The sequence below is a fragment of the Amphiura filiformis genome, chromosome 18, assembly GCF_039555335.1.
Source record: "Amphiura filiformis chromosome 18, Afil_fr2py, whole genome shotgun sequence".
Lineage (NCBI taxonomy): Eukaryota > Metazoa > Echinodermata > Ophiuroidea > Amphilepidida > Amphiuridae > Amphiura > Amphiura filiformis.
Window position 1 is genome coordinate 21,359,879 of NC_092645.1, and position 24,086 is coordinate 21,383,964.

The 24,086-nt window shown below is 36.6% G+C and overlaps 2 protein-coding genes across 2 annotated transcripts; both read right to left on the bottom strand.

Annotated features, from left to right (window-relative positions):
* Positions 1–4,841: 4,841 nt before the first annotated feature.
* Positions 4,842–8,129, bottom strand: LOC140139981 (ficolin-2-like). Its single transcript, XM_072161786.1, has 5 exons — positions 7,793–8,129; positions 7,356–7,494; positions 6,883–7,028; positions 6,123–6,384; positions 4,842–5,122 (listed from the first exon to the last, which is right to left on the bottom strand). The coding sequence occupies exons 1-5, from the start codon at positions 8,111–8,113 to the stop codon at positions 4,863–4,865; spliced, it is 1,128 nt and encodes a 375-aa protein (XP_072017887.1). The 5' UTR covers positions 8,114–8,129; the 3' UTR covers positions 4,842–4,862.
* Positions 8,130–8,169: 40 nt separating this feature from the next.
* On the bottom strand, positions 8,170–23,463 carry LOC140139030 (hyalin-like). Its single transcript, XM_072160811.1, has 9 exons — positions 23,384–23,463; positions 22,800–22,880; positions 19,900–20,133; positions 19,440–19,673; positions 18,091–18,339; positions 12,544–12,789; positions 11,754–12,002; positions 9,018–9,266; positions 8,170–8,177 (listed from the first exon to the last, which is right to left on the bottom strand). The coding sequence occupies exons 2-9, from the start codon at positions 22,867–22,869 to the stop codon at positions 8,170–8,172; spliced, it is 1,539 nt and encodes a 512-aa protein (XP_072016912.1). The 5' UTR covers positions 22,870–22,880; positions 23,384–23,463.
* Between the last annotated feature and the right edge of the window lie 623 nt (positions 23,464–24,086).

Genomic DNA, 24,086 nt, shown 5'->3' on the forward strand with positions numbered 1-24,086 from the left:
TTTGAGAATTGCGCATACATTGATTGTTAATAATAAACAAAACGGCTCAAGGTTTTACATCATATAAAAAAAGCTTTTGAAATTACCAAGAAGGGGATGAGCTATACCAATTAAATAGTATTAGTGTTATTACTGGTCCTTGTGAACATTCTTATCAGTAATCTACAGCACTAACCCCATAACGTGCAAGATGGAGAAAATTGAGGCACACCTTGTGACTAAGTTCCTGCATTTGAAGGGTTACAGTGCCCAGAAAATATATCATGGAATGAAGGCTGTCTACGGCAATTTCCAAACTGCATGTTCCTCACAGATGAGAAAAAAAGTGGACGTCCATCACTTGCGGACGATTAAGAAAGTTAAGAAAGGCGTATTTATATTTGAAGTGGGAGGGTCAAGTAAATATGCTGTACAGAGGTTATGCTGCACCACTCTGGAGTGCTGGCCTCATCTCGACAGCGGGTGAGCCGCTTTGAGAGGATTCAGAAGCGCGTATACATGCTGTTGCACCCTTTCCTCAGATTATACAACCTACTCTGATGCACTGGATGCAGGCCTCGAAATAGGAACAAAAATCCAAGAGTCCACCGGACCCTTGCCTTGGAAATGTCAAGGGTCCTCACCAATTTTCAAGGGTCTGACCCCGGACTCTTGCCTTTGAAATTCTAAGAGAGAGAATTAACTACGGCGATTCGGGTTGAAAACTTGACGGGAAACTAAAAGTAAAGTGTACTTAGGGAGCTGTACGTATTATGTGAATCAGATTTTCCAGTGAAACAACAAAAGTAGGATTATCTGCTCTTTACTTGGTTCAATTGTTATGGGTCACGCGGACCCGTACCGTAGGAAATTTGCGGGTCCACGCCTACTTTCACGGGTATTTGACGCAAGGACGCGTCTTATTTCGAGCGCTGATTGGATATCCTCAACCTTCAGTCTCTTGTGGACCGCAGAATTCATATCTGCAAGGAATTTGTTATCAAAGCTAGCAGCTCTGAGATATTTTCAAGGTGGTTCCCCTGATCTGAGTTTAGGTCAAGTATGCAACTCCGGAAACGAGCACAATTCAAACCATACCGGTCCAAAACTGATCGATTCAAGAATAGCCCACTGCCCTATCTTACCAGTCGTTTAATTGAGCTTCCCTCCTATACTAGTTGTCACACCTTTGATTAAAAAATCCACTCTCAATCCTGATTTATTTAAAAATTACCGCCCTGTTTCCAACCTCCCTACTCTAGGTGAAATCATGGAGTATCCGGCTGTTTCTAGATTCAATAATCATCTCCAGGACAACAATCTCATTGAAACATATCAGTCAGCATACAAAGCTTCCCATAGCACAGAAACTGCTCTCCTTAGGGTGAAAAACGACATGTTGAATGAACTTGACAAAGGTAAAGCAATAATGTTGGTCCTTTTGGACCTTTCCTCTGCATTCGATACAATAGATCATGATATTCTTGTTGATCGAATGCAGAGGAGTTTAACATAACAGGCTCTGCCAAGAATTGGTTTAATAGTTACCTTAGGGATCGTAGTAACAGGGTTTGTGTTCTTGGAGACTATTCTGAAAATCATCCGTTAAAGTATGGTGTTCCACAAGGGTCAGTCGCAGGTCCACCGATTTTCACAGCGTATGCGCAACCGGTCGCTAATATTATCAGGCGTTTTCAGGTGGCTTATCACATTTATGCTGATGATACGCAGCTCTACATTAGTTTCAATCCTAAGTCTGAGGAAGATACAGCTGATGCACGTTGTAGGCTTACCTATTGCATCGCTGAAATACGATCGTGGATGCTTGCAAACAAGCTTAAGTTAAACGATTTGAAGACAGAGCTTCTCACCTTGATTTGAAAATCGGTGGATCTGTGATTGCCCCATCTGCTTCCATTAAAAATCTTGGCATTGTTTTTGATAATAGCCTTGCAATGAAAAATCATGTTAGCTCTTTGTGTAGAAGTGTAAACTTTCATTTGAGAAATTTAAATAGGATTCGTCGTTATATTGATCGTTCTACTTGTGCACATGCAGTGAGATCTTTGATTCTTTCTCGGCTGGACTATGGCAACTCTTTGCTTGGGGGTTTGTGTGTTTCTGATGTTCAGCGTCTGCAAAAGCTGCAACATCGTGCGGCACGTCTTATTTATCAGGTCAGCAAACGCACCAGTGCGACCACTGATTTTCATCAGTGTCTTTTTAACTTTTAATATAGTGCATTTTAGCTTGCATATGCTCAACATAATTCAGTCACCCAAAAGAATGTGCAAGATGTATCCAATTAATTTCAGAATAATAAGTGAGCTTCCCTACCATGCACTACTGTTATCTTTTTGACTTCGTTATAAATTTGATTTAAATTGTTTTCTTTTAACATGTTTTCGATGTAGTAATATATTATTTTAAAATTGTACATAGATATATGAATGTGATATATTAATTAATGTGTACATTTTGATGTTTGTAAATTGTAAATTGTGTTGCAAATCGATTTTTTACTGTTTCTAGATCTTTCACTTCTGAGTGATTTCAAACACTGTTTGATAATGACACATAGGATTGTACTCACACCACACGAAGGACATTTTAAACTTGATTTAAGGGGGTACTACACCCTTGTCCAATTTTGTGCCTATTTTTGCATTTTTCTCAAAAATCATAGCACATTGGTGATAAGTAAGATATGTGTATTATAGGGGCAAGGACTACAATTACGGCACTGGAAATTTTATTTCAGCACAGACAACAGTTGTGGAGTTACAGTAAAAAATTAGGGAAAACCAGTATTTGATCAATAAATCAATAACTACTTGAGTTGCTGAATTGTCAGTGCAGTAGTTGTAGTCCTTGCCCCTATAATATCCATATCTTACTTGTTACCAATGCGCTATAATTTTTGGGAAAAAAAATGCAAAACTAGGCACAAAATTGGCCAGGGGTGTAGTACCCCCTTAACTTTTTTAATCTCTTGGCTTAGGCAGATGACAAAAAATGCACAAGGTACAAGAAAACGTACGTTGTATTCTTCACATTTATTTATTAATTGCCATCTTACTTTTTATATACAGACGCGGTTCAATGTTACTGGCTTTTACAAAGTATAGTCTGGCAAATGATCCACATTAATCAGTGAAAAAACCCAATCAATGAAAACAATTAATTGGTTTCATTGTTTGTTTGTTCATGGGAGAGCGTGGCGCAATGGTTAGGGTACTTGCCTTTAGTGCATGAGGTCCTAGGTTCAATTCCCGGCGGTGGAGATTTGCTGGGATATTGACTTGGGGAAAAATGTCTGAAATTAATTGGCAACTTCTGTAGATTAAATTCAGACTTCCGCTATCCCTATGGTTTCTTTAGAATTGGGTAAATGAATCATGAAAATATTCCGCCCTTCGGAGTGGACGTTAAGCCGTGTGCAGAGAGCCATACCTGTAAATGTATTTCGCAGCCAGTTTCGAAAAGAGTAGGGTGTTAACCCCTGACTGTTACCAACCGTCCCGGTGTTCAAATGGACCCCAATGGAAATAAGCTTCAATAGAGTCTTTCGTGGGTTATCCAGGGTTGTCAAAACCCGAATAAATCAAATCAAATTGGTTTTTTTTCACTGATTATTGTGGCACATAATAAGATTCTGGGTGTCAACCTTGGTCAACCTCAGTTAGCTGTACATAATATCAAATTAGCAATTACGGCTAGAGATTGTGTTAATATAGTGTAATACATACAAAATGACCCTACAAATTAATTCCATCAGATTTGAACGAAACCAACACTTGTATTCTCTATTGACTGTAGTAACGATGCCTATCAACCATTATGATAGCCTATGCAAACCCGTCAATAGTGAGTACAAATTTTGGTTTTGTTCAAAATAAAGTTTTCTTATTATACAAACAATTAGTTAAAATATTTGAAATAATGCTTATTAAGCTTATTCCTATTTAATAAGTCTTATTTTAAGTGAGATATGTATATCCCCGTATAGGTCAGTTCGAGGAGCGTTCAATTGTAGTTATGAGGAGCCCTGATTCGAGTCCAGATTTGAGGAGAGTATTCATTTTATTGCTGGAATCTTCACGACTGACCATGCGTGCGTGGTTGCACTGACATTAACCAAGCTCCACTGTACTAGGTACACATTCCAATACTAGCTACCGTGACATTTCCCCACAACCAGTCTTTTCGTGTTCGTCTGTATATCGTTCATGATGATTTTTGTATATAAATTATGGCAAATGGCAATAGAGCTCAATAACAAAGCAAAACAGAAATGCCCCGACGACAATACTGGAAATGCCCGTAATGAACGGAAATTTAGATTTTTCGTACCGATTCAGAAAAAAAAGAAACCAAATATATTTCCCCTTGCAATATGTACATTTCAAATGAATGCAAATAATTTAGGGTTTAAAAAATGGAGCAGAAAAAAACCCTGTCACTACCGGGATTTGAACCGGGGACCTTTGGGTCAACAATACGACGCTCTAACCAACTGCGCCACGCGGGCAGCTTCTAATTTCAGAAGAATTTTCAAAGCTTTAAAGTAACGTTGTTGATCTGAAGTCTCTTCAGCAGTTATTGCGGTTCGCTTTTTTCATACAATGTGAATGACGCGAAACCAAACTAGCTGTTGAGGAGACTATAATTATCTACGATAAGCCTGTCCAGAATTCCAGAAATTGGTAGCCACCCAGGGAGGTAAATAAGCATGAATTCTTCGATTTCTCCGGAAATACATCGACTTGGAGTGTCAAATTTCAGAATAGGAATAAGTAAAATACGATCTATTTTGTGATACCAAAACTCATTAACAATGATAAAAATCGGGGGGGTGATGTTGTCGATCGGGTTACGGACCTTTAAGGTACTGGGCGCACTTTCATCTCAGTTACAGCTAACGAATATTTACTACCCTTCCATGACTCATATTCTATACCCTCACGAGATGCAGCAGAATAAACTCCGTTACGATACATTCCATTCAAGTTGGCTCCAATACAGGCTTTGTACCACCAACCACCTTTGCATGTTCCGGCACAATTTCCATTATTCCACCAATCATTATCTGCGTCACGTGTTGTAAATTTCTGGCTTTTGTGAAAAGCGAATGAATTGCCCGCTGGGGGAAATAAGCATAAGTAACAATGTGACGTAATACTATGACTAATTGCAAATAATAATGATGAATGTCAAATAGGCTTCTTGTTATAGTTATAGATTTAATGTGATTTCAATATTTGTTTGTTTGTTATTTTTGCGTTCTTTTTTTCGCTCTCTCTTACAAAGCGTACAAAGTTTGACAGTTTGTCCGGTATGAAAATCCGAAAGGTTACCATCCCGGCCAAGCAGGTAATCAGCTCAAAACTTTACTGTTTAAGCCTGGTCTCATGGTGTGAAAACATAGCTTAATGCTGCTTATTTAGTTTTAAGGTAGTGTTTTGCTAACTAAAAAAATAATTTGAACTTCCCGTGCCGTTTTTGCTGTTAAAAGAACTGTGTATCAGTATGTTTAGTTAAAACTACCATGGGCGCTAAATCGGTAATATTAGGTCATCGAACTTTACCGACTCCTATTCTTACATATGTTGTTCCGTGATTTGTTCAGTTTATGTGGCTATATTGGAATAGTAATTTTCAACACTTGCTCTATGGCTGATTTTACATGCATTCCTGTTACATTTACAGCTTATCACTTCTGAGCGGTGTAGCTGGTACTATCTAACTTTACCTACTTCTGTGCTTACGTTTGCTGTTTATTATCCTCCATTTACATACCATCTGTTGTTTTTACTTCTCACATTAAGTTTTATTCATTACTTTTTCTTTTTCAACTGTTCCATAAATGTATTTTCTTGTATCATTTTATTATCATTTATCGATCATTTTTGTTTTTTAGTCTTCGTCTGATGGATTCACCATTACCTATGTATCTGTGTGTTCTCGCTGTATCCCTCGTGGGATATCTTTATGGATACGACCCTACACCCCAATACACCATACCCAACGTATATAACCAGTTTAAAACGTTACGGTTGCTGTGATAACATCAATGAAATTCACATACTAACATGCCATCACCTTATGCAGCATACATTCCCATAAGATTCACTTGGTCTTACCTTCTCCGCCAATATTGTCTCCAAGCGTCAATGTGTAATCACCCGCCTCGTCCGTGATGACAAATGACGCATACAAGTCGTACTTCCACTCAGAGCCGTCATTTAAATCTAACCTCAACTCGTAGGTCTTGCCATTGTTAACTAGAGCATAGATATTATCATTGCCAAGCCAATATGCTACTAAAAGGTCACCAAACCCAGTCTTATAATCTGCCCAGTAACGGTAAAAATCTTCTGAACTATCAACACGTCTCTGAAACTCCTGCAATTAGATATCAATGAGATGAAGTTCCCACAAAGTAGCACAGTTTTGTAGCCATCGGTGGATGCGGGAAAGGATGCGGCGATCGTCATGACACGACGGAGAAAATTTGGCAGGAGCACGTTGCAAGCTGAACGCCACATTTTTGTCACAAACTGCTTACAACGATAGCCATGTTCAATTCATGACATCACTATAGTTTTAAGGACAAATCTATCTCGTTCGAATAAACTCATTCGCTTACAGTGTTTTTTTTGGAATATCCATTTTAAACGACTTATTTTCGCAACTCTATTTTATGAATATGAATTGTATTGAATTTAATATTTACTGAATAATGTCTGCCATTTTACAAACCATTTCCCCTTTACTTGCAGTAAGATATTTATTGTTTAAAGGTGAAATTATAATCCTCACCTTCAAACTTAAACCTTCAGAGGCGTATTAATCATGAATCTAAATAAATAAAGTATAAACAAAAGAAGACAATTTACTCACCGTCCAGCCTCCTCCATCTGTCTCCATGTCACACCATACTTGCATATGTGCTGGTGTAGAGGTACCGTTTATAATGGGATAGATCCAATAAATACCACTCGTGTTTCTTCCATATGAGTTCAAGATTTCATAACAATCTTGGGGTGCTGGAAAAGAAATGTACCTTGGCCACTTAATAACTTAATAAAATGGAATCATTTTTAAGTTTTGCATCATTCGACATTTCAAACTCATGGGAACCATAGGGACATATACAAAAATGAAACTAATCATATAGTTTTATAGGTTGAGGTTTAAGGATGCTAATCGACAACTACAAAGACCTTGATCGTAAATAAGTAATACATTCGTTCATTAAGTGATGCGGAATGGCATTCTATTGCTTACACAACGCATATTAAAACATATCAGTTTTCACCCAGCACCCCATGATATATTAATGCTATCGACACAAACCTTACTGATTGGCTCACCTTCGCATCCTATGAGGTCAAATCGCATGCTGATATGTTCGATCCACTCAATGGGTATTATTCTGATCGTAGTCGCTCGAACAGATGAAGGAAACAGGTTAGTAACTACGGTGTCCTGGTCGGTGTTCCCATCAAACACCTGGACAGAAAAATCATACTTGGATCAAGCGATGAACGGCATTATAAATGCTGACGGCAAACCTGCTTCGTCGTATGACACGTGCTTTACTCTAGAAGCCTGGTTTACTCGGTGAATAACTCGGTGAATAACCTCATATATTGACCAAAAACCCGATTTCTTGAATAAAAAACATGGTTTGTCGATTCGTCGATCAACCTACATGGTTTCTGGTCGGAATATGCAAGTGAAAAACTTATTCTTTCATATTTGAAAATGTTTTGTTTTAATAATAATTATATTTCTCTCAATTTCATACCAACTCTTCTTGGTTATCAGCCGTCTTAAAGTGTTTCCATTCCGATCCATAGGTGTTATATACTACTTTGAATCTGGTAACCATCTGAAAAAATGTATGACTATTTCTTCCTTGAGTCATGACTCCGCTAACCCACATTGCGGCGCGTAGGTCTACTTGGATCCATTGGTTGACGTCATTGGTTGCAGCGGCCCATGCTCCTATATCCAATTCATCAGTTTCCTGCCGATTCAATCTTGCATTTTGAGGATCGGTATTCCACGTACTACTAAACACACTGGACGCTGTGATTTGTTCGTCTTCAATTCGTTTATCGTCCATACCAAGTTGATGTAGACAACTGTCTAATTAAAGTGTAAAAACAACAATAATATACTTTAGCCAACTGCATATTGAGAAAACAAAGAAAACAAGTCACAACAACAACGGGAATACAATACCCAACAACGGGAACTTGCGCTACAAATAAGTAAGACATCTGCCCAAGTACTTATAATAAACATATCGTACTGCAATCCCATCTCTTTTTTCATGATGAAATATTGCATGTTGATTCTCGCAATTTCAACAAATTTCCATAAACAAACTCGATTTTGTGATTTGCCCCTCTTCAATTCGCTTATCTTCCATACTAAGTTGATGAAGGCAATTGTCTAATTCAGGTAAACAAACCATTACCAAATATCTGTTTTAGTTCAGTAGATTGAGATTTAAAAAAAAGAGAGAACTAGTCCAACCTAATACCCAACAACAGGAACTTTGGTATTTAAATATAATTAAGGGACATACAGCAAACGTCACATTATGCGCCACATACACGAGGAAGTACTATACTAAAATGCAGCAAACCTTTGACGAGCGCGACTACCGTGATGTTGCAAATTCGGCGCTAACAACGCGTACGGCGCACAGTTCATTCATAAATTTCCGCTCAGCAACAACAGATCGCCTCAGCAGCCAATCAGAGACAAGTGCGTGCAACGCAGTAAACATGGTAAATACGCGATGTATCCTTACAATACGCGCTCGTCAAAGTTTTTCTGCATTATAGTAAAACTTATGTATGTTATGGTAACTTAGTAGTTTAAAACATTATTTTGAAATTGAATAATGCTGGAACTGACATTTTGAAACTCAGTTTACTATGCGTCCGAAATTATAAACTTTAGCATTGCACCAGCCTTTGAAATATTAGTACAAAATTAAGGGATGTTAACAGACGTACCCAGAATAGTAATATTGAATTGACACTCCATCTCATTCCCACTGCTATCAACAGCTAGACAATCAACCGTTGTCTCCCCGATAACAAAGTCTGATCCCGAAGGGTAATTACACGTACTGGTAGGAACTTCGCCAGAATTATCACGAGCCATTGGGTTTAACCACTCGATCATGGAAGTGTTCTGTCCCGGATCCGTGCTTCTTAATGTCGTATTTGATGGGCAAAAAATAAATTTTGGTGATTCATTGTCTGCAAAATCAATAAATCATCAAAGTACGATTGTGAAGATTTTCATTCATCTAGGTATTTAAAATAACTGTGAACTTGAGATTATAATCCGATCTACTGGTGTGATGAGTGACAATTTCACTTCTTAAATCAGATTCATCATCAGGCGATTGGACATTCACAAGGCTCTCTCCCAAACTAAGTCAGCTGATAAAGTGTCTACCGCACATGTGACATAAGGTGACGGTGAAACTAAACGCGGTTGCAATTGTTCTATAGACGCAAAGGCAGCCATAGCTGGGTCCCTTTGGGTGTAAGCTATATCCCACCTAAAATATGCAACGTTTCATCACCCGTGTTACACGTAGACAATTCAACATAACATCGATTTTTAAGCGGCTTTAATCCACCCAATTGGGCAGTCACAACACCAGCTAGGTGCGCCGGGGACCCAGTCATGGCCGACTAAATTCTGACCATCACTTGGCTCGTTGGATTCGTCTATACCGTACGCAGCTGAATTGTCAGAGAAAATTCTTTCCGATCAATGAATTCCATTGTCATTCAAACCAAAGAACACCTTGTGCCAAACGATGATACACAACAATGAATAAAAAAACACAAATAAAAAAATGACAAACAAAGCAACATTGTAAAACGATTTCAGTGTAATGACAGTGGATGCAATGACCTATACACAGTGGAGACAAAACTAACTCTAACGAAGAGTATGTTTCAGCATAGCTATCAATGGTTGCGGAGACTGCAGTTTACTCGCACTTATACGGCAGATTATAATCTCAAGTTAATCGTAGCAATAAAAGCTTAATGTTATTTATTTTAAGTACCGTGACCAAATTGGAACACCGATGTTTTTGCTTGCTTGAGACTCTCGTACAACATGTCTCAAACATTACCTTCCTGAACAACATATCCAAAAAATTACAAAACAAGGACGTTGTGGAAAAATGCCGTGTAATTTGCATAGTTCTAAAATGGCCTCTAATGCAGGGATCACATTTAAAAATTGGGCAAATATGGATACAAAGACATGTAATTTTATTCCTCTTATTATTTTTTGCTTCAGAAAAGTATAGTTTGATCGGTGTACAGTTCTTGCGTTATAATCATAAGGGTCACATGACAACTTTTGGGGTTCACATGAGGTAAAAAATAGTCAAAAATTCTCGGAGTTTCAGTGTTCAATGTGGTCCCAAATTGTTCCACTTTGATCAACATCGAAGCATGTTTTACCCCTGTTGACATCGTATAGAGACCAAAATTTGACTGTATATCAAGAACTGTATATCGGATAATTGGTCAAACTAACAAAATCCTAATAATGCGAGGAATAAAGATAGATTCAGGATGTTAGATGTACATGGAGGCCAAGCATGCACAAACATTGGTGTTCCATTTTTGTCTAGCTCAAATGCCAAAATGAATCGTCTAAAAATACATTTTCAAAGTTGGGTTTAAAGATTAAATTGTCGTGATCATTGACCAGTGAATTGAATTGACCTTCTTCTCCGAGTGTAGATAATTATACATTCTAAATGTTGGAAAGCAAATTTTATACGGATAATCATCAATTTTCAACAGAAAAAGCATTACAAAATTAGCACAGTTCTTTAATAGTGGGGACTTATGGGGAAAGGACCTTAATAAGTTGAAATACGGTAGGCCTAGCCTCTTTTCACGTGGCCATCTTGTCAAAATTGGTATGAATAATTCAATCACAGGAGACACTTTGGCATCTTTTTTTTTCTCTAAACGAAAATAAAATATCACAGTGCCAGTTTGCCTGAGTTTCAACTCTTGTTTTTTTAAATATTTTCTCAGACATGTATCATTTTGTGATCTTCGCATTTCATATTTTTTTAATGTCTCACATAGATTGATGTCCTGCTGGGGCACAGCAGATAGGACACCACTCTCTTTATATGTAATTGAAATATACAGTCTCAAAAATGTGCAATTGAAAAGCGATCTCTTTGGAAATGTGAAAATACTGTTGTGACATAATGATTACAGCAACGTCAAAGGTGCAGTCATTGCTTTCAAATGCCGTTTGCTCTGCTTGCTTGTTTTCATTTCCAGATTAAAAGATTAAAAGATAGATAAATATTTCACATTCGTCTGTAAAATTTAATACATGTACATGTCAATGAATTTAATTATCGTATGAGTTTGAAATTTTACTAAGCAATTGTTATATAATCATTTCTAATCCTGCAAATGAGTGTTCTTTTGTTGAGTGTACTGTACAGGTATTTGGATATAATATAATTCTATTAAATTTTCCAAAAGGTGGCACAAAAGGGTTTGCATACATTTGTGTTTAATGTAGCAGAACCAAATATTGCCGATACCAAAATGAATGAAACATACGGTATTTGGAAGTTAGGACTGGTCCCCTGACGATGATGTAAGCATCATGTCACAACAATTTTCTAATTGCCAAAGATAGGGCTTTCCCTTTTTTGCATTTATTACAAAATGACGTACCCAAAACGTGAATATCGAATTGACACTCCTTCTCATTTCCGCTGCTATCAACTGCTAAACAATCAACCGTTGTCTCCCCGATAGCAAAGTCTGATCCCGAGGGGTAATTACACGTACTGGTAGGAACTTCGCCAGAATTATCACGAGCCATTGGGTTTAACCACTCAACCATGGCAGTGGGCTGTCCGAGATCTGTGTTTTGTACTTTCGGGTTTGATGGGCAAAAATCAAATTCTGGTGATTCATTGTCTGCAAAGAAACAAAACAAAACAAAAAACAAAACAAATGAAAGCTTAATGCTTGGTGCTATTATAATGTCCATGGTTTTCTTTTGCGTGTGGATGTTAGACGGAATCTCCCCAGGAGATGCTAATAACTATTGGATTACAATCGCCAGTTTTTATTGTACTCTTGGGTCTGTCCTTTGTTTACCTTTCTTCCTCATTTGAATACATGATTTGGTATGTGAATATGGTGACAACAGATCAATACATGTTGCAACCAACAATGCAAGACGTAGTTCAGATTGTTTTTTCTGTATTTTGATTTTGAAGTTTGGCAAATGCAAGTTAAAGCAGGTCTTAGTAGGGACACATGAGGAGATGTATGTTACATCATTATTCAACAAATGCGGTACTAAAATTTCAAAATAAACACTTTTTATTTTTATTTCTCAAAAGAAACCACTTGTCTTAAGAAGATTGTTTCCTTGTTTAAATATCATTTCAAGTACATATTCAAGAAAAATACACAGATTAAAAAAATTCAAGTTATTTACAAACAGACGTACCCAGAACGTTAATATCGAACTGACAATCCTTCTCATTACCGCTATTATCAACTGCTACGCACTCGACCGTAGTCTCCCCGATAGCAAAGTCTGTTCCCGACGCATAATTACACGTAATGGTAGGAACTTCACCAGAATTATCACGAGCAATGGGATTTAACCATTCAATCATGGCAGTGGGTTGCTCAGAATCTGTGTTTCTGACTGTTGAGTTTGGACAAAAATCAAATTCGGGTGATTCATTGTCTGCAAAATTAAAGAAAATTGAAACGTAATGTTATTTTTTGTACATAAAATTATGTTCTCTAACACAATTAAACTCATTAAGAAAAGCATAATTAATAACACATCAAAAGTCCCTGAAAATCCCCATAGTGGAACAGTGCCTAAATTGCATCAACCCAAAATAGCCACTTATGCAGCGGGTGAAATTTAAAAGTTGGTCAAATCTTAATAAAACCAAGTATTTTCTCCATGTAATTCAGAAAAAATCATAGTTGGACATATCTTCAATATAGAATTCTTGAGTTGTAGGGGAAAAGGTGAGATATCAACATTTGGATTCCATTGGAGAGGGCGAGATGGCCGAGTGGTTAATTCGGTACATTATATAAGGTTTGTTTTCATTTTGGTATTTATCTTAGGATGGTAATCATTGCTTTGTACATTATTTCTTTAATTATGCTATGTGTGTATTTTTTTAAGGTTTTGATTGTTTTAAATGCTTTTGTATTTCCTAAGTTTGCTTTGTTTTGTACAGCGCTTTATAAATGCCGTTAATAATAATAATAATAATAACAATAACAATAATAATAATAATAATAATAATAATAATAATAATAATAATAATAATAATAATAATAATAATAATAATAATAATAATAATAATAATAATAATAATAAATAATAATAACAATAATAATAATAATAATAATAATAATAATAATAATAATAATAATAATAAATAATAATAATAATAATAACAATAATAATAATAAAAAAATAATAATAATAATAATAATAATAATAATAATAATAATAATAATAATAATAATAATAATGATTAAGGCGTTGCGCTGCCGGCCGGGAGATACGATCGACGAGGGTTCGAGCCTTGGGCTTGCCTTAGGTGAAAATTCTCTTCCCTCCCAAAAAGTTCCTATATGGTCGGGAATCCTTCAATTAGGTTCAGTTATTTAATTTCAGAATTTAATGGAAGAATTTATTCTCGCCCCATACACTGCTTATCACGTGCAGATATAGGTAGTGCATGTGCTTCGTCCTTGATTCGGAAGTCACGCGTGCACGTAAAGCCGTTGGTCCCATGTACAGGAATAGTCAAACCCTGTGCACGTTAAGTGTCGGAGCAATTCGAAAAGAGAAGGGGGAACATCCCCGGTTCTGATATCTGCAATCAATCCTAGGTTACAGGATCGTGCATAGGTAAAAAAAATGTGCACGTTAAGCTCGTGCGACAATATACTCAATTTGAGGTATGCACGTATAGGAAGAAGAAGAAGAAGAAGAAGAAGAAGAAGAAGAAGAAGAAGAAGAAGAAGAAGAAGAAGAAGAAGAAGAAGAAGAAGAAGAAGAAGAAGGAGAAGGAGAAGGAGAAGGAGAAGGAGAAGAAGAAGAAGAAGAAGAAGAAGAAGAAGAAGAAGAAGAAGAAGAAGAAGAGCAAAACATAGGAAAATTCTCAGATTTTGATAACAAATGCTCTCAGATTACTCAACTTGCAAGAACATTTGGAAAAAAAGAATGGTTTGCCATATCTGAGATGGTTTTTTTTACCTTGGTTAAAGATCAAAATCCATTGAGCCCTGTGATCTTAACTTTTTTTTACGTTATAAACGCTATGTAACAAAACATACAAAACAATGGAACTCTTGTCAATTTGAATCATTCCTATAACTCGAGAACTGTATGTCGGAGAAACGTTAAACAATACTTTTTTTGAATCCTATGATGAGAGCAATACATTATTTTTTTTTACAAAGTGTGACCAACTTTGGCATTTCACATGTATAAGCGGTCATATGCAAATTAAGCACTGTTCCACTTCTTGGATTTCGGGAACTTTTGAAGTGTAATATTAATTATGCTTTTTGAAATGAATGGTGATAAATAGCTTCTATTGCAATTAGTGGTTAGTTAAGGGATGTGGCTATAGGAATAAAGACCAAACAAACAAATTCTTGTTTAAGCCGTAATATTGTAGTCTTTCAACCCTTTCACAACTTCAGCTGTGTAACTTACAAAAAATCCCGCTAAAAAGTGGTTCTTTTAATTTTAGAAAATACATTAAAAATAGCATTGGACTTTTTGTACTGATCGTACTATAAATGACCACCAGCCTATAATGTTCTGATCACACTATAGACTGGGATTACATGTGACGTCATTGCCAGGCAATTTGTCTCTATTGTTCCTTGCCCGGAAATATGCCCACGCAGTCATCTTGTGTTCAGGGACCGTGTTTTTAAAATGCCCGCTAGATCACAATTAGGCCATTTAACTGTGTAGTGGTCATACGTATTCGCTGAAGTAAAACGGTAGCACTGTCCCTTATCGACTCATAAATAATGTGTGGAAACAGGTCAAGGACGGCATTCTGATAATTCTAATCCTTTCTTATGAGGTCAATAGAAAAAAGAAAGGCCTTGAACACAGGTGCCTGGTTGTAGATGATATTTGATCATCAAAGCTGCTGGCATAAGATATTTCAAGGAGGCAGCGCTTATTATTTCAGGTAAACACAATCTAATGTGGTACTCACTACATGTAGAAGAGATATAGCTGCATGTTCAGTGTAATCAATTAAAATACTATGACTGGATATCAAAAAATCGCGAGGCATTCCTTCTTGTTATGGACGACAAGTATTAATTTTTATATTATTATGACAAAATCCAGTCCCTTCTCAATTGATTAGGCTCCGGGATGAGGCTTTCTTTTCGAAAAACAAATCATAGGGCCTAGAAGCCATGATACACACCGACATCGCCTGGCTAATAATTACTTTGTCAGCAGAGATACTAAAATAAATATCCGGGATCGATACACTATGCACGAGCTTGATATGACAAGAAAATTTTTGGATACCGAGGTAGAAAATGATGAATATCTCCCGTAAATGATGTCGTATAAAGAAACCAGATGTGGTTCCTTGCACTTGAATACATATTTTGAACAGATATGATAGTCGTTAGCTTGCGTATTGAGAAAGTAGCGTGCGTCTTGAGCCAAAAACTGACAATAATTCTGATGTATATGTGCCGAATTATATCATATAGCGCAGTGTATAGGCCAATCGTGAAGGTATGTCTAAAACCATATGACCTATGGCGTACAATGCACGACTCACACACAGCGAGGTCAGTAACCGAGTTAATCGGGGCTATTTTCAGTAGCCTTAGTCAGATGTCACGATGACACTGTGTGATATAGACCTAACCTAAACCCATTTTCGGTATGCAGAAACCTTCACAGTCCGGGCAACGCTTTTTCACTCGCATCGCATTAAACAGGCAAAGTTCGCTAAACTGATGTCTGCTTCAATTGCCAACCTTTATCGAGGGGCGAGTTTGAGGTTTTATAGTCATCTCTCTCTAAATGTAAAAGAGTAAAAAACTCACTCCCGAAAAGAGTGATTCACTTATAAGACCATTCAAAAAGGAGTGAAATGTGTTTTTTAACTTTAAAACCACTCAAAAAAGAGTGAAAACCACTCTTGAATTTTAACACTTGCAAGGAGTTAAATGAAGGACAACTCAAAAAATGTGTTGCCCTTCATTTAACTCCTTGAACGAGTTGAAATTCACTCTTTTAGAGTAGTTTTCACTCTTTGTTGAGTGGTTTTAAAGTTTAAAAACACATTTCACTCATTTTTGAGTGGTTTTTAAGTGAATCACTCTTTTGGGGAGTGAGTTTTTCACTCTTTTACATTTAGAGAGATTACCTATACCATTTTCACCCCGATATGGCAGTGACGTCAACGCGTTGAAACGACTGTTTCGCTCGCGCATCTATGCGGCGTCTTCAAGCGCGTGCGTATGTACACATGAGGGTGAAAATGGTATTGAAAATCGCAAACCAGCCACATTTGTCATAGGTTTGAATAGCTAGTAGAAAAACCGTGCGTCAGCAAGTCTCACACATCTTGGCATAACCTTGTCGTTAATGTGACACCGAATGCATTTTTGGAATATATTCGATCATTGTGTGGGCAAATATTTGGTCAAATGTATGCTAAATAGCCCCAAATCATGAGAATCGCATAATCGGAATAATACCAACCAGCAACGGACATTCAGATGAAGTTTGAGGTAAGTAAAGCTTTCTTATAAAAAACAAGGAAAAGCAGTCATTTTTATCACAACGCGATATATTAAAGAAGTGCATTTTGAGAGGGCCTACGCTAGTTCGTTTGATTCTAGTTTAAAATCTGCAGTCCGATTTGGTATCTATGGTTTCATCAAAGTCTTGGGAACTAATGTGGATGGTATTTTGGTTAACAAAAACGATACTGTTAATAATATCGGTATTTATGCAAGCGACATTTCTAATATGTAAAATGCATTGAAAATTGCCGGCTAAAGAGTGCATAAATTAAAATCGCGAAGAGTAATAGTAACAATAACTATCTACATTCCAAACGGAAAGGCTTTTCAAAAACATACCACCTTTTTTCGGGCAATCGCTGAAACCGAAATATGAAATTCCAGGCCATCTGTAAAAAAGGGCGTGGGCGGAAATGACCATGAGCTTGGGTCACCGAAACAAATGTTTATATTGGTGTCAGGCCTTTCATAGTGATACAAGAATTAGCCCCTAATATTGGCTTTCATTTGAACCTTTTTGAGAAATCAATGAACGTATCAAAAAACTTTTCGCAACTCGATTTTAAATTGCCCGTTGACAAGCCTATCAGATGATACTCGGTTCAATGACAAATAAATTATTTTGATAATGCGTTCGAATATAGTGCAAGATGTTGCGGGTTCGAACCCTGGCGGTGGTTTATTCCGATGGTTTATTCCAGGTTTTGTTGTTACATGATTTATGAAATGGTATGGGGTGAAGTGTGAGGAGGCTTTTAGATGAACATATAGGTGTTTGCCTTTTTTTCTGTTCTTTTGTTCTTTTTTAAAAATGTTGACTAGTGCTTGAAGTGATATAGGAACTTACTGCTTGTACTCAATTTTCCTTTTTCTATGGGTCTAACTAATTATATTTAGAAAGGAAAGTTGATACGGATGATAACCAATTTTCAAAGAGAAAGGGAATTGGTAAAACCTCACAAAAATAGCCCCAAATAGTCTCGCTCTAAGCCAACGCATTGCTTTTCTGTATGAATATGCGGTTTGGCAAAACAGTTCTCAGAAGGAACAGCTAGGGAAGAAACGTAAATAAGTTAAATATCTTTCAACATGATAATCGTATCAAGTTGGGTATAAACAAAGATACCTGTCTATTCCAAGCATTCATTCAAGGTAAATATTTATGTTGAAACCGTCTAGCGATAATTCAAACTTATTACAAACATACCCAAAACGTTAATATCGAATTGACAATCCTTCTCATTCCCACTGCTATCAACTGCTAGACACTCAACCGTCGTTTCCCCGATAGCAAAGTCTGATCCCGACGGGTAAGTACACGTAATGGCAGGTACGTCACCAGAATTATCACGGGCCATTGGCTTTAACCATTCAATCATGGCAGTGGGCTGTCCGAGATCTGTGTCTCTTTCTACTGAGTTCGATGGGCAAAAATCAAATTCAGGTGATTCTTTGTCTGCATAAAAAGAAAGTTTTAAGGTTAATGTTATTTGTTTGTAAATTATACATCGTTTATATGTTCTCAACCACTATTAAACTCAGGGAGCTCTCAAGGTACTAAGTTCAATTATTAAATTTTCGTGCTCATTGACAAGTGTTTGAAGTGAATAGGCAATGGCTCCTTCTATTCAATTGTCCTTCTTCTGTAGCTGTAAATATGTACATTCTAAATGCAAGAAAGTAATTTTCAAGGAGAAGACCGTATATGTGACTCCTCGCCACAACTGAGCCCGGATGTCGCCAGTGCCACTATTGAGATATGCTCCATCGAACTTAACAATAAACAATAGGAAAAAAAAGGATTTATTGACTGTTTTATTGATTTTTCACTACTTAAATGTCAAGTACTATAGACATGATATAAAGTATACTCCTGCGCCTGTAACCCTCAAAACTTGCCTGAAATATCAAGAACCCGTCAGGCAACTATTTTAGGTTCTGCGCCCCCTTTAATCAGAGTGACTAAAAAGCCCTTTAAATGGTCGGTATGTAGCAATTTCTTCAATAAAAACTAGTTAGTGAGGCATTACGAAAATGGTTATTTTTTTTCCATTAAAAGAAAACATAATGTTTGTTATCGACCCAAATCTATACAAACCTACAGGGTTTCCCATAAAAAGTGAGTCGCAACGAATGTGGTGATGTTTTTAAATGTATTGGCAACAACCTATTAGCTATAATTTGCAAGAGGCCAGAGCTGTTTTTATCAAATGAACTTTTGTTTTTCTGAATATTACGGCTATGTGGCTTTCACATATATACACTGAATAATGATTGAAAACCACATTCGATAACAGTGTTCATCCTCCAACCTCCAACGTTCGTAGTCTCTTTGCACGTAACGTAAAAATACGTATAGGAACCTGCATCGTATTATGGTATAGGGGAATTATACGGTTAGGCGCAGTATGTCATTTGGACACGCAAACGTCCTCATTTAGATATAGGTCCATGTTAAAGGTCCTCTGTTGAAAATCTTAAGGTCACCGTGTACCTTACAATATGTGTGTGGGGGTAGGGTAATGATGCGTAAGAAAACATATTATTAAGACTTGCCTTTGTTGTTGACTTCAAAGTTGCACCTCGCGCTATTCTCACTCTTGTCTTTAGCTACACAATCGACTGTTGTATTACCAATAGGGAAGTAGGATCCAGATTCCGGATAGCACAATACGCTAACATCTCCAAAGTTATCAGTAGCATTAGGAGTCTGGTATACGACCATAGCAGTGGCTCTGCCTGGGTCTGTTACCATGTCTTGGTCTCCAGGACAAGAAGCAATCTCTGGGGCTTCAAACAGTAAATAAAATTACAATGATTATAATTGATTCTGGTATGCAATCGGCAGTTTATCATAATTCGTCATCTGCCGACAATATACGTGCGCATCATGCATTAAAAATAATTAAAATGAAACGGTAAAAAGTCTATTAGACATTAATGTGCCATGCGCTGTTACATGAAGCATTTCAATAAACAATTTTTGACGGTCATCTCTTCACTAGACTAGACTCACCAATGCAATCCAAAGCATAATGCTCCCTAATCTTTTCGACATCATCACCAATCAATGGATATTTAACGTATACCGGATCAAACATCCGTTTAGGTGTGTATGCATTCGAACCTCCTAACCTGACCTTGGTACATCGGCATGGGTCGCTGTTCAAAAGAAACCATCGCAAAATGTTGCCTTCACTCTCTCGACCAACTTCACAAATGTATTCGGCTCGGACATGTATCATGCTTTCTAGAAATTACAAAGAAACAAAGTACAAATTGTTCATATAATTAGAAGATGTGTTATCGTTATGATTACGGGGAGTGAGTAAATTTTCAAACCACAAAACTTGACCCATCCCATGGTAAGAGGTAAAGGTTGATCATTAGCAATGCTGACAGGTGTACACTGTTCTCTTTGTCTTCTTGGCCAGCCTCGTCACTAAACCTTACTTTGATGCGCACCAATCTCCCTACACAACATGCCTGTTTCAACTGCCCTGACCATGCTGACCATTATACTAACAGTGCATACTTTCATGGGGTGGGGTGTATTGACGTCGTCACACGGTAACACGTGACAAATAATTCCAAAAGTGTCACCACGTCTAATCTAATTCCGCTAGGATTGTCTAAGTTTACCCCAGTATAGAGTATGGCTTTCACTCTTGTTTGCACGTGGCTGCAGGGCACACCTGTTATTCGGGTTCGCACCTTGGGATGGGAATATTTTTGCCAAACAATTTTTTAACCTAAAAGTATTTATCTTTCAAGTAAAAATGTACAGTGGCAGAATGGCAACGGAAAGAATATCCTGTGTCCTTTTCCTCTGGAATGGTACTGTATAACTTAAGAGGAAAAATACAGCTATAAACTGACCTGCATACTGTGGCTGAGGATATTGATGATGAACTTCAATCTCAGGATATTAAAGGCTAGAGGTTAAATACCACTAAATAGGCCTGGGCGATACATTGAAATACGATGAAGACCGCATTAAAATCGCTGAAATTGATCAAGTTATATAGCCAAAACAGTACTTTTTAGAGTCTGATGCTTCAAAATGGTACATTTTCTCTCATTATATGACATTTTTGATGTAATAGTACCAAAATTCATACGCACGGCTTCGGTTTTTAGTAAATAGTCGCCTTAACAGGGCCCCTGTAATAGCAGATTCATCTGAAGGGTAACCCTGTATAAATATGGTTTTAATAAATAAATAAATAAATATCATATTGTAACTTTCAGCTTCGTCATTTTAAGGTGTTTACGGTTCAGTGCGTTAAAACAAGAAAAGTCTCAGGTCAACCTATGTTGAATTTTTGATCATTTGGCATCTAAATCATATAGTTTCACCTGATATTGGTGGCATTGAACTGTGAGAATTCTGAATATGAGAAAATTCCACCCGAAATTAGGCATTTTCCCATTGAAACACGTGTAATACATAATTAGTGGTATTTAACCTAGACTTTCAGACCTTTAAAGGACAGGAAAATATTGGTGTAAGGTATTAAACACCAGTTTGTCAAGTTATTACCCCAACTTGTCCTCTAATGGCTCTGCGGATAAAGTCAACAGTGCCGGACATGCAAACTTGTACTGTTTAAATAAAGTGCAAGCACCGCTAAATGCCAATGTCCCAGGAGGATCCAGGAGGATAACTAGTGATATATTCCGACCATGGAAATTAGATTACCGGTATTTTTAATGTTTAGCAATCTCCTATGATACATTCTATGAGCCACTTTGTATTTTCGTCATAAAATAAACGGCAATTGTCCCATTACACCCCTTCTGTATTTTTTACATTGCTTGAGGGACTGTCATTTTCATTGGAAAGGGTTATAAAACATAAAATTCAGGTCTCTTATATACTTCAGACCCCCTTGCAAATAACATAACAGCCCTCGGTCTCTTAATTGATTTTAAAAACAATGAGATTTGTCTCGATAAAGCAAGCTTGCGAGCAATGTTTATATTAATTTTAAATTATTGATTGACATGTATTAATAAAATAAGACTTATGACAAACAAGTACATAAATAATGGTGTAATGCTTCACTAGTCTTAAGAGGGTTTTATAGTCTTTATTGCCTTAAATAATGAATTACGATATTCATATTAACTGTTGCTATATCAACGGCCTATTACTTTATTATTTTGTTAAAGGCATTGGCAACGAGTTTCTCAAAACATCAATATGTTTTAAAGCCAAATATATTATTTAATCGTAAATGACAAGAGAAATTGTTGTACCATCAATAGTTTGGGTCCTACTTTCCAAAGCCTCAAGATAATTGCAGACATGATCTGAGCGCAAGAAGACCGTAAGTCCAGTTGGCCCCTCAACATGTATACACTAAAGGTACGTATAGTTTCTTAGGGCTTTATAATGTTTAATACATGTCCCAGGGTCAAAACCTCAAAGGTTGTGAAAGATTTGTTTTAGCCCCTGAACATGTATAAAACATTACCAAACTATACGAAACTATACGCAACTTTAGTGTATACATGTTGAGGGGCCAAGTGGACTTACGGTCTTCTTGCCCTCAGGTCTTCAATTGGACACTTTGTAGCTCTTTGTTGGGGCTTTAAGACAATGACTGAAATGCCCTTGCTGAAAGGCTACAATATGTAAATTTCGTTGTATGATGTCATATAAGCCTGTTAACCTCTTGTTTTTGAAAAATTGTATCTACAATAAAGGAAAACATTATCTTAGCACGATAAAGGCAAAATATATTAATAGCACAGAAAAACAGTGCAACATAAATCAAAAGAATCATTAACTTAAAATCGCCATTGCCCAAGAAGACATTATATTTGTACATTTTCCAGCGGTGTACATGGTGTATCATTTTGGTTGTCTGTATTTGGGGTCGGGGGGGTGTTTGTAAGGTGTATACATACCTGGTAGAATACACAGAATCTGTAGCATCAATACTATGTTGTACTGGTTCACCACGTGGGACACCCACATTATTTTAGGATCTGGAATATAAAATTCAAATAATAATAAGTAACTTGAGTTGTAACAAAATTTGCTATGTCAATGTAATTGAAAATGTCAGCAATCACAAAAATATTGCTTATAATATTTCATAAAATCGTAGTCAACAAAAAAAAACAAACATCAACAACAGCAACTACAATAACGATCTTGTAGCAACAACAAGACAAACAACAGCGTAGCAACAGTAGCATATATGACAATAGCCAATACAAAGTAACAGCAACAACAACTAGCTCACAAAATTAAAATAAATAAATAAATAAATAAATAAATAAATAAATAAATAAATAAATAAATAAATAAATAAATAAATAAATAAATAATAAAATAAATAAATAAATAAATAAAGTCTTTTTATATTTCAGAGATAAAAATCAAACAATAAAATGCAATTCAAGCTGGATAAACAACATTTTGATTTTTATAACTAACAATATCATCCACCAACAATATCAACATGTAACTAAGGATGTATACTTACAACTTCTTTAAGCTATTCCGTGCAAATTGGTTGAAATCCGTCTTTCAAATTCCAGTTATAAAAGAGGTTTACAGTTGTGAAGTCCAAGCACAATTAAAATGACGCTTTTCGCCAGATAATTCGTTGCTACCAACGCTACGCATGCGTAAAGCACATGACCAAGAACAGGACCAATTCATAACATTGGAACGTGGAATAAATTGAAGCAGAGGATGATTTTTAAATCACTTCCCAGCGAGTCTTGCGGTTAGCACAGCTGTGTGAGTGAACATGACACCACTGCCCGCCCACTGCATACACACGTGCATGGTTAAATTTGAATTTGGACAGATATATTTACAATAAAAACTCCTTCAAAAGGTTGGTCGATTTCACATTTTATGTTATCTACAGAAGGTGTGAATTATCCTTCATGCATACATCACTTTCTGGTTTGTTTTATTTCAAAACGCAACAGTCGATATTCTAAAGCTGAAATCGACCAAGTAATAATGACACACGAGCAATTTTAAAACAACATCTTTTGCACAGAGTTCAATGGGATTTGAAAAGTAAAGTGGCAGTTGAAACTCTAGTGATAACACTTTTACAGTGCATGATGGGGCTTCCTTAAATCATCCTCTGAAATTGAAGTAGTTGCTGGTCATAAATTATAAGAAATACCTTGCTTTCGTCAAAGAGGGTGAATAAAACAAGAATTTGT